At 42.7% G+C, this 11,641-nt stretch overlaps 1 protein-coding gene across 1 annotated transcript; it reads left to right on the forward strand.

Annotated features, from left to right (window-relative positions):
- The first annotated feature begins 84 nt into the window (after positions 1–84).
- LOC128731780 (spastin) lies at positions 85–11,403 on the forward strand. Its single transcript, XM_053824920.1, has 7 exons — positions 85–462; positions 586–811; positions 7,762–7,932; positions 9,964–10,083; positions 10,153–10,214; positions 10,318–11,158; positions 11,240–11,403. Exons 1-7 carry the CDS (start codon positions 85–87, stop codon positions 11,401–11,403), a joined length of 1,962 nt encoding a protein of 653 aa, XP_053680895.1.
- Positions 11,404–11,641: the final 238 nt, after the last annotated feature.

Below are 11,641 nucleotides of genomic sequence, written 5' to 3' on the forward strand. Positions count from 1 at the left end.
CAGATCTCTCGTCGAGGATTGCGAAAATAGAACGAAAAGAAAATCAGCAAGTCGTGGTTCGAAATCAGCCTGCTTGTGTGACCGATGGTGCGAAATAAATACACGCTGACCACCGCTGGCAAATCGCCGAGTAAAAAATCCCGCACCGGCAGCATTAGCAAGCAGCACGACGCCAGCGACGACGGCGAGTCCAGCACTCTGGACGGAAACGGTAGTGGCGGTAGCGGCGGAACCGGTCCTGTAGGAGACGCAGCAGACAATTCGAGCGCCAAGCGATGTGACAGCGGCTCGGTGCACAAGCAAAACCTTTACATTATTTCATTTCCGGTTATCTTTGTGTTTAACGTTCTTCGTTCGCTGCTGTATCAGTTGTTTATAGTTTTTCGTTACGTGTACAACTTCACCACCAAGGTTGTGTACAAACCGGTGAAGAAAGAGTGCGGCCTCGAAATCGTCATCAACACCGATCACGGGCATCATCATCATCATCACCATCATCGCCACAGCAGCCACAGCATCCATTCGGCGACCACACATTACCCACAGCAACAGCAGCACCAGCAGTACAGCCTACTGCATCAGCAAGAGCAGCAGCAAAGTGGAGCAGAACCTCAGCAGCAAGCTCATCCGCTGCAATCATCGCACAGTGGCGTTTTAGTAAACGGAGAAGGCCGCGAAATGTCCATCCAGCGTTCGGCCAGCGGGAGCCAGGTAGGTCCTGGCGATCCGTTGCTGGCCAAGCAGAAGCATCACCACCGGCGCGCTTTTGAGTACATTTCCAAAGCACTCAAGATCGACGAGGACAACGAAGGTAACTTATCGCGTAACATATTTTAGAACACTTTGTCTTACGATAGTTGATAGTCATCTGGCGAATTTGTACAAGCTCGGTGCAGTTCAAACACTTTTCTCTTATAGGACTTACATTATAACATTTTGTGGAATTTCCATTCTAAAGCCTATAGCACCGGTAACGTTGAACATGGTTATGCAAATTCTTTTCTCGTTCTCTGGATCGTGTTTGTGTGTCCAAAATACCAGACTAGTCTTAAAATGCACGAACAATTTAAGGCTCCCTTTCTGAATACTCGAAGCATAAGGATGGCTGAGTAAGACTCGCATTGCTTCTTTCGGTCAACTTTGGAACTTGCCTGCTTGAGCAAGGTCTAGAGACGGCACGGGCCATCCGAGAACTTGAATTTAGCCTTACATGGCTTTCGTTCCAGACGGTGCCATTCGTTGCGATTCAGGTGTGTCAAAGTTATAAAATTTATTTTTATTATTTTCGCTTCAAATGTCACCCCAGTCGTCCGTCAGTGGCGAGTGAGGTATTCGCACACCGTAGACGAGCTGGGCACTTTGTGCTTTGTGCTGCCGAGCATGTTACCTTGGAACGAACTTGGCGGCAAAAGTCTCATTCGTTGGTCATCAAGCTTAAAAAAGAAAAGACAAAATGCTTTCCATTGAGTCTTAAAGGATGTGATTAATCTTGTTTCCATGTAGCTTTTTTTTCTCCTGCAACTTGCACTACGAACTTATTCTTCCTGAAAAGAAAACTGTTGGAGGAATGGTGCCTTTTGTCGTCTGGCTTTCCACAGCGAACGATTACAGGGACTGGTAGCGAGGATTTGGGATTCAACTTGCAAAGCACGTAGCTGCCAGGAAAATATGTGCCTTTCTTCGTTTTCCCCGGAATATCTGTGGTCGTGGTGGGTTGCTTCCATTGCACTTTTGCACGTTGATTAAAGTGCAAAGTGCAGCATAAAGAATTGGCTGCAGCAGCGACGCCTTATCCAACAATATGAAATGAAAGCTTTTTAGGTGCCCCACTGTCGCTGTGAAATGTTGTGCATAGTCTTCTGGGAACCACAAGTAAATGTCGAAAACTATGATTTCTTTTTTGTCGGTAAATTTCTCACCAAAACACTACTCTAACTGATGGACGTAAATCAACAACCACTTTGCCAAACGCTCCGTCGAGCTCTCAAGGTAAACTTGATCAGCAGTCCTTGTGTTCCACGCCCAGCCCAATCATCGGCTGGAGCTGAGGTCGTTCACTTTGAATACTTTTTTGGCCACCTTGCCATTTCGTCCTGAAAGCAACGATGACTCACGCAATGAAACGAATTTTTTCCCCAAGTTCACCTTGATTTTGCAAACCGGCAAAGCAAGAGCGTAAGTAAATGTCTTCTACAGCTACAGTAGTCCTTGAGTGAACAGCTCACGGGAAGGTTAAAGCGATTACTAAATGAGCCATAGTTGTGTCCTCGAAAAATTTCTAATCATTTTTGTTTCACGCAACGTCTCTCATACACGGTGTGTTGGTTATTATGATCACGAATGCCCATGAAAGTCCGATGGAACAGCATGCATATTCGCGCTGCATCGTGAGCACATAATATCGGGGTGGTAGCACATGCCTTGCTCTATCCCAACAATGACGAAAGACGGCTGTATGAATGAAATACTTTATGGGGAGAAATGACGGTTTAAATAGCACAGCAGGACAAAAAACAAGTGGGACATAAAAAAATCAATACCTCCAGACGCGCCCTGATGAAAAATTAATCTTGTTACTTGTAATAACATACTCATACCGTGCACTGTGTTTTCCGTGAGTTTGGTTTTATCTATTTATTTACTTTCTCACCCGAACGGAACGAAATATTTTTTAAATTTAAATTACAAACTTTCCTCATCTCGCTTTATGGGGTTTTATTTTTTGCAATATAAAAAAATTCAATGAGATCAGAAATCCTATGATTTATAATCGAAAAAAAAGGATTTCCTAAAACTGGCCATAACGTTGTTGAAATAAACAAGAGCAATCAATTCAATTGATCGTTCTATCAGCAACTAGTTCATGCTAGATCGTATCGTATTTTACGCCTCAACACGTTCGGCATCGATTTGTGCAATTTACGGAAGAAGCACATTGCGTTTACAACTGACGACGCCATGAGCATAAAGCCGATACTACTTCATGAATGTGCTATGTGCAGGTGTGTCTCGGCATGTATAACGTTCCGTCGATATAGGGGTTCGTTGCACCGTTGGACTTAGCAAAAAGCCCATAGATTCACGAACAACGATTGCGGAAATAACAGCAAAAACTACGGCACAGGGCGCTGCTTTGGAAGTGCTAATGAATCACGCTTCACTGCGCGATCGATTGCGTTGATCGAGTTTCAATTTATTTTTATTTTTCCTCCTTAACGGATGCACCGCTGTTAGGGCACTAGAACGCTGCATATATAATGCCACTGTGAACACGTTTATGTCCTCATGATATGTTAAGATAAAAAAAGTTTTCTTTGTGTGTAGAATGCCATGTATGATATTTCAATATTTTATTCTGAATATTCTAACTAGTAATCAAACCACAACTATCATTTGGTGAGTTTTTGATTCACATTTCCTCGGTATTTTCTGGGGTTTATGGGTTTCTGTATCAATTGTTGGTAGCCTTGGAAAGAAAGGAATACGCATGTAAATAGCTGGTTTTATTTACGCACATCATGCCGTCAGTCTAGATATCATTATGAACATGCCATTCAGGCGCTCCACGTGGCCCTTGCTCTAAGGGTACCGCAATCGATATCCTTTCAAACGCCACATTGTCCGGCGAATAGCATAGATTCGTTGCCGGTGCTGTACATTTTTCTTCAGCATTCACCTAACGAGCTTTGCAGCTACTGTTTTTGGTGGTATTTTTTATATTTTACTCAAAATGAAATTCAAAGAGAATTGAATAATGTTTCATTGAACATCGCCATCATCGAATACTATTCTAGTTTTGCTATTGTATTTTATTTAGTCTTGTTCTCATAACTGATCGTTTCGGTAAGATACGTTTAGTCCATAATAGTATATGAATCTATATAGGGTGTAAGCATATCAAAAATATTTGAAGCTATTAATTTTACTATCCATAGTATGAACATAACACTTAGATAATCGCCTACAGGGTAACATCAAAATGCTATATGGTATGTTTAATCAATTTTTATGCGCAGAATAGATTCGCTTTGCGCTTGTTCCTTTAGCTATCTATTCATTATTCAAGAGGAGCGTAAAGAACCAAACAGTTGAAACAAAGACGCACAAAACCATGGTTCGACCATTTTTCCTTCTCCCTCGGGGCAAAACGAACCATGGCGTTTGCGAGTGAAGCTAGACACTAGAACTAAGGAAAATTCTTCATGACCAAGTTGCCTTGGCGTGTGTGCCTCTAGGTGCAAAAACGATTTCACTCCAACATCATCCTGGTGGGGTTACGCTGTTTGTGCTATTTCATGCGACTCATTTTTTTGTGTCTCGAAGGAGTATGCTCTTGATGAAACATAGTGTGCCCTCTTCCTGGAAGCCTTTCATGCACTTTACTAGTCTGAGCCCCTCATGTCCCTACTTCACACGATGGCCAGCAAGTGGGGGGAAAGTTCATGAGGTCGACGTAGTGTCGCGACTATTTTAATGGGTCTGGAAAAATAGCACCCTGTGGGTGGTGGCACGCCACCAGCACCGCAAACAATCCTTTCAATAATGATGTACCAAGCAATGTGGCTGTTTGAATGTCCTGTGCTGTTTTTTTGTTTCTACCCACGGACCAATAATTTTCATAACCTCAAATGAGCCGTGCAATTGACCCGTTTTTAGCTCCCCTTGTCAAGGTTGGGCTGCGGCATAAAATCAAGTGCAACACGACAGTTTGATGCACACATCTGTAAGGTGTACGTTTCTAGCATAATGCATTCGCTGTACGGACGCTAATCACATTAAATAGCCTTGTTACCGTTATCCAGGTCCCAAGGCATCGTTCACCTGCTGATAATCTATTTATAACACTCCGCCATCCAATCCGCACTTCATTGACTTTGGCATGGTTAGGCTTTGCGCTTGTGAGAACAGGAATCAGATATAAAAAGGATATTCGTATGCTTATCATAACCGCAGAGCGTGAGCCCTTTTTCCCTGGCTATACATTTTTTTTTCATGGGTTAACCAACGTAATAACAAACAGCTTCAACTTTGTGGAGCCGCATGTCCTTTTTTCGTCATTGTCTTTATATCAGATTTGTCAACCTTTCGGGGTCTGTTCCGATGATCATTTTATATGCGATATTTATTCGAGGAGTATGCTGTGTGAGGGTTTCCCTCTAATCCTTGTCATGTGTTACTGGTGTAAAATACAGCATCGATTAATAACGTCAATCTAAGCATCTAGTATGTTCCATTTCTCTGTTGGAATTTTTTGACATGGTTGTTTTTTAGTAAACAATGTGATTTTTTTAATGTCATGTGTTTATTCATGAGGATATGTGGAAATATACCACTATGATATTTTTCACAACTGTTTTTCAGTATGTTTATAGAATTTGCCAACATTAACCGGATGTCGCAAAATAATACGAAAGGCTTTTCTCTCCCACTTGCCTAAGCACATGTACCGGAGTAAGAAACATATTCTCGATTCTGCGCATAATTCAGCCACCCTCACCGTATACTGCGTGGTTATAGCCAGCTCCCTGCAAATTCGACATATCCCACGCTGGTAATGGACTTGAATAAAAGGCAAACAGAAGCTTAAACGGAACCGTAGCAGGTTGTTAGGCAGGGTAGGAGCATCGTGGCGGTGTAATATTTGATTATTGATATTACGCAAGCAAACATGACGATGATGCTGCTAAAAGTTGCGGAATTCACACGACAAACTCTAAACGCCGATAAGTGGCAACTGAGGGAAGGAAAACTTACGAGTCCGGTGAAGCGTGAAGCGCGATGAATTTTGATTGGCGATGGAACATTCGTAGTCATTAGTTTGAAAATTCATTTACCATGGTCAATTTGGGAGCTGACAAAAAAAAGATAAATTTTAATTGATGAATTAATATGTAACGCGCTGTGCGCATACATGTTTTTTTTTGCTACAACTTACCGTACCTCCCACAGTTTGTACATCAAGAAAAAAGTTGACAAAATCATGCCTTTTTGTTCAGACATTGCACCATATCGTCTCAAAACCGATCAATCAATAAATATTCGATCCAACAGTGAATGACCGGGCCTTTTTTCAGCCAGCCAGCCGGTATAACAAGCAGCAATGCCGCAGTCGAACGAAATATCGAAACTTACACATTTCCTTCCGCACGCAAGCAGCCTCGTTAGGATGAATAACGGGGATTTACAACGCAGAACCAAAAAGGATTCAACTCTTGCTGTGCTCTGTAAGCTTGTAAGGCAAACATATTTATGAATGTGTTTAGGGTGGACAACTTTTTTCTGAAGTTCGTATTGGGGATGTTTGCTTTTTGATGCTTTATAGGAGGTTGTTTCACGTGGATAGACAAGAAGAAACATTTGTGGAGCTCTTGAATTATTTTGCTGTTATTTCAATATTTGTTTAACGGCTTATTGAAATATAACACACACGTTATATGTATCGTTAAGAGTCGCTAATAAATGCATGTTCTAGCGCTGCTGTTGATCATAGCCGACGAAGGTCTCCTTTAAATTTAAAATTCCCCCAGGGCTTTCGACTGGTTGCAGATTTTCTGGCATCGTGTATGCCCGCTGGTCTGTGAGGCTTGAGAAATGGTTTTGTGTGCAAAAATGACACATCATGCGCCTCTTTAGTTGCCGCCTCGTCTCCATTGTGTCGACAAATTGTCAGACACTCTTGCACTCGACAAACACGCTGACAGCACACATCTTGCCAACGGTAGCACATACACCACAGGTGTGATACTGAAAGGATGCTCGTATCTTTGCGACATCCTTGCGTATTCTTGCCTGTTAACGGATGAAACACTTGACACACTTTTGATGTGTTTAGTGAGCCATCCTGATAAGCAGCTACACGAATTTCTGGCATCTTCAAAACAATAAAACTTAAACTTAAGTTAAATTGATGTGCATCTTATCATTCGTGTGATTATCTAATTCTTCATTTCGTATTTAACTCACAATCGTTGGAGTTGTATGTAAAGCTTTTTATAAAAAAATTCCATTCAAAATGTTTCATTCATTGTTTTCAGCGCGATAATGAAATGCGGTCCTTGTGCTAGCGCCTGCTGCTAACGAAATGATAAACCAATATCCTCCCACAAGGCTGGAGGCCAAAAATTTTCATATGCATTTTTTTTCGCCACAAAATATTTGCTTCTCTTTGGGAAAACGAATGCGGCCTGAGCTATGAATTTCACGTTGGCATGCATGTTGTCGGCAAAGATTGGTTTCGTATCATGATGCGTATTCTTCCTTTTTTCAATTTCTCGATGTGTAAATAGATAAGAAATATGCCAAGTGCCGTATGTATTCTTTTGTCGTTATCTTATTTTTGTAACCTAGTCGTATTCTCGTCGGTATTTCGTTTCAACGAAATCACAAATTTATGCAACTTCTGGAGTAATAATGCTCTTATAATATCGAATTAAAGAGTTCAATAAATTTGAATATGAATTCAAGACACCATGACCATGACCATCGACTTTAGTGAATGTTGATCATATTCGAAGTTTATAAAGTTTATGGCGTGTTAAATAAAACGAATAATAAACTTGTCCACTTAACCTAAGTGCATTTTAGGTAGCTATAGTATATATTACAAAAAAAATCGATTCCAATTATAGTTGATTGAAATTATACATTATACGACATAATTATCGAAATTGTTTTTTTTTATTTACATCACTACAAAACGATTTTAAATGTTTTTTATCAAATCAGATCCTAACCCTTATTCTTATCTCCTCTTATTTGCAGATCAAAAGGAATTAGCCATCGAGCTCTATCGTAAAGGCATATTGGAATTGGAACGTGGCATTGCCGTCGAATGTTGGGGTGGCCGTGGAGAGGTTTGGGAGCGTGCACAGCGATTGCATGATAAAATGCAAACCAATCTTTCAATGGCACGCGATCGTTTGCAGTTCCTGGGTACGTATGAGCTCCAGTAAATAGGAAGGATGTGCATTAAAGCGCGCTCACTAGCACGTATGACCATGTATCTCGGTTTGTTTAATTTGTTATGGGTAATTCTTCACAGTAGGACCGAGAAAAAAAAGATAGTTAAGATTCGCACACGATTGTTCACACGTAGCAGCATTATGTGTAGTTCCATTTGACTGAGTTGTTAGTTACTTTTTCGCGCGCACTTATTATAACGACTTGACGATTTTATATGTTCACTTTATTTGTGTCTGTTGTTTTAAGTTATCCTCGGCTATGTGTCTTATTTTCGCTTCCCATTCCCTCTCCTGCTAGAACTTATGTTGGAAGCTAAAAGGCTTGAGTTGATCGAAAACAAACATAATGAAAAAAATCACAACCAATCACCATTACGACGCCAGAACACATTCACGCTAAGTACGGACGAACAGAGCGGCAACACCCCCACAACAACATCTGCCGTTTACAATGCATCAACTACCTCCTCTTCGTCCTCGCATTCCCCAAAAAGTGTAACCAGCACCAATGGTGGGCAAACATGTCACAAAAAGTTTAAACTGCCTATGTTCATCCCATCCTATCTGAGATCCACGGGCGATCTCACGAGTCCTGATGGAAGTGACAGTTCCTATCGGGAGCCCAAATCCAAGTTGTACAATACTGAGAACAAAATATTATCGTTGCATGAAAATAGCGTTTCTTCCCACCGCCCAGCTACGATGGCATCTTCGAAAGGCTCGGCACGAACGGCGATTGCATCGTCTGATGCACCAAACACGCCGACCATTAAACAGACGAACAACGAAGGTAAGCCCTCCCACAACACAACGACCGTCCATAGAGCAATAATCTGTGCGGGTATGTTCTGCGACCAACCGGTGTTATTCGTGCTCATCGACGGAAAATTTGCGGCGGTTCTTTTTGCCTCTTGTACACCGAGACAACAATGCAGAATATTATACACAAGAGTCTCTCGACACACTTTATCGTTTAAGACTTGGTAATAACACCTTAGCCGCTAAACATTCGCACCTATCGTAGAAAAGGCTCATATTAAGGAAACCAAAGGAAGAAGCATCGTATACAAATTGAAACAAAGGCTTGAGTTTTTATGACGAAACCATTTTTTGTTTGCAGTATTGCGATATAAACACTGGCTCGAGAAAAATCGAACAATATCATTCTATTTTTGATTTGTAATACGAAATATTATGTTCGTAAAGTCTTGTTTCTATTAATCATTTTAATCTGCTGTTAGGCAAAGTAATACGATATCACTGCCTTATGCATTTGTGTTTCTTTTAAGCGCTTGTAGGCCATAGATGTAACATCATTCTTACAACACCTTCATCCAATGTCAACACGTCGGAAGTTAATGGTTAAAGAAGTGGCCCCACTTTTTAATCCATGCTATTCTGGGGTGAAAAAAGGTTCCTTGTTGACAAACCTTTTAAACCGGCCGTTAAATGTTTTATCTATGGCTTCTTTCTATTGGGTTTAAGCTGACCAACTCCAAATCCTTTAACCGCATGCAGCTTGTTTTCTACGATTCTCATTATGTTTTTGTTTACTATACTTTGAACAAATCACTTTTTTTGTAAGCAAAACATCCCAAGCAACACGTATTTAAAGTAGATAATAGCAAGCTGAAGCATAAAAAGTATTAGTGGTCAGAAAATGTATTACTAATCAGTAGAAAGAGACGACAAAAGTATATTTTTTCACGCTTGGCAAACCCGTAGTCTTCCAATTAACAAACCGACCAAATACACGGAACATTTGATTTCCGTTTTAAAATGAATTTAAAATTGCACCCCTTTACCCTCACAGACTGATAAGTAATGGGTGTTCAAAGGAAAATTTTGACCCCAGTCTCAGAGCACCAAGTCTGTAATTTATCTCCCGAAATGCCCTCGTCTAACACATATCAACTTATCCCATCGTTGTGTTTCTCTTTTCCTTACTTTTCGGGACACCATTGGACATGAATCTATCGCCACTGGCGTAATGCATACATAGCATCCGGACGGAAATTAACAGTTGGCTACAAGCGTCCGGGTAATCTGGGGGTGATGAATAAATCGCAAACCCTGCCGCGAAGCATGGGCGGCACCAGGACAACTCCCACTGGCGTTGGCAGTGGCGGAATCGCCGGAGGGCTCGGTAATGGAACGGCATACGGAAGCAACACCGCTGGCGGTGGTGCAGGCATGCCAAAGATTGTGCCAAAACCGGCCGCAACGCCACCCGCCATCAGACGGCAGTTTTCCGTGAGTACTCGCAAATTTCTCCTGCGACTCTTCCGATAAATGACGCTTTTTTTGCTGCAATTCGTTTTTTTTACAGATTCCTGGAAGTTCGCCAATACGAAAGGCTAGCAACGGTTACGGTACCAAAAATACGCCACCACCACGTTCCAAAACTCCACTCGCCGGTCAGCAGCAACCGCAGCAGCAACAGCCACAAATCTCCGTAAAGGGAGTAGAACCGAAGCTGGTGCAGATCATTATGGACGAGATCGTGGAAGGAGGTGCTAAGGTGCAATGGCTGGACATCGCAGGGCAGGAAGTAGCGAAGCAGGCTCTCCAGGAAATGGTCATCCTGCCTTCCGTACGTCCTGAGCTCTTTACCGGGTTGCGGACACCCGCCAAAGGTTTGCTTCTGTTCGGTCCCCCGGGGAACGGGAAAACTCTGCTCGCTCGAGCAGTCGCCACGGAGTGTTCTGCCACGTTTTTCAGCATATCAGCAGCCACGCTGACGAGCAAGTACGTGGGCGATGGTGAGAAGCTAGTACGGGCCCTGTTTGCGGTCGCACGTGAGCTGCAGCCATCGATCATCTTTATCGACGAAGTCGATTCGGTGCTATCCGAGCGCAGTAGCAACGAACATGAAGCCACACGCCGGCTGAAGACGGAATTTCTCGTGCAGTTCGATGGTCTCCCGGCCAACTCTGAGGCAGACAAAATTGTCGTGATGGCTGCCACGAATCGGCCACAGGAGCTGGACGAGGCGGCTTTGCGTCGTTTTCCAAAGCGCGTTTACGTTACTTTGCCCGATCGCGATACTCGCGAGTTGCTGCTAAGGCGATTGCTTCAGAAACAAGGAAGCCCTTTGAGTGATGCGGATCTGTCCCGCTTGGCACTTCTCACCGAAGGATATTCCGGTTCCGACCTAACAGCACTCGCACGTGATGCTGCATTGGAACCAATAAGAGGTAGGAAGCTGACTGAACCGTAACAGCATATGTTTTTCATTGCACTCACCCAACACGATTTGGTGTTTTTTGTTTTTGCAGAACTAAACGTCGAGGAAGTGAAAAATATGGACCCAACAAAGCTTCGCAGCATTCGGGAGAGCGATTTTCACAACTCCCTCAAGCGCATCCGCCGCTCGGTTGCACCACAAAGTTTGGTTGCCTACGAGAAGTGGCTGCAGGATTTTGGTGACGTTACGCTGTAAACGGCACGGTAGATAATCAACTTCACATCATCGCCATCCATCAATACGCACAAACTGCTTTGGGGCCGTATTGCCGCTGTTTCCAGTAATTAGACATACGCCAGTACGGCACAGCGCAAATCGGATAACTGCACATATGAAGGTGGCTTCTAGCTAGCTGTGCGTTCCCTTCGTGGAGGACGTGTTAGATGCGTTGAATGCCAATTCCAACAAGGGAGTTCCGTTGTATACTTTCACA

The sequence above is a fragment of the Anopheles nili genome, chromosome 2 (assembly GCF_943737925.1).
Source record: "Anopheles nili chromosome 2, idAnoNiliSN_F5_01, whole genome shotgun sequence".
In the NCBI taxonomy this organism is placed as follows: Eukaryota; Metazoa; Arthropoda; class Insecta; order Diptera; family Culicidae; genus Anopheles; species Anopheles nili.

Bases quoted from the DNA above. Each gene is read 5' to 3' on its own strand.
- LOC128731780 (XM_053824920.1), top strand. From the start codon at position 85: ATGGTGCGAAATAAATACACGCTGACCACCGCTGGCAAATCGCCGAGT. The intron at 812-7,761 runs GTAACTTATCGC...TCTTATTTGCAG, and splicing joins GATCGACGAGGACAACGAAG to ATCAAAAGGAATTAGCCATC. The intron at 10,084-10,152 runs GTGGCGGAATCG...GCGGTGGTGCAG, and splicing joins AACTCCCACTGGCGTTGGCA to GCATGCCAAAGATTGTGCCA.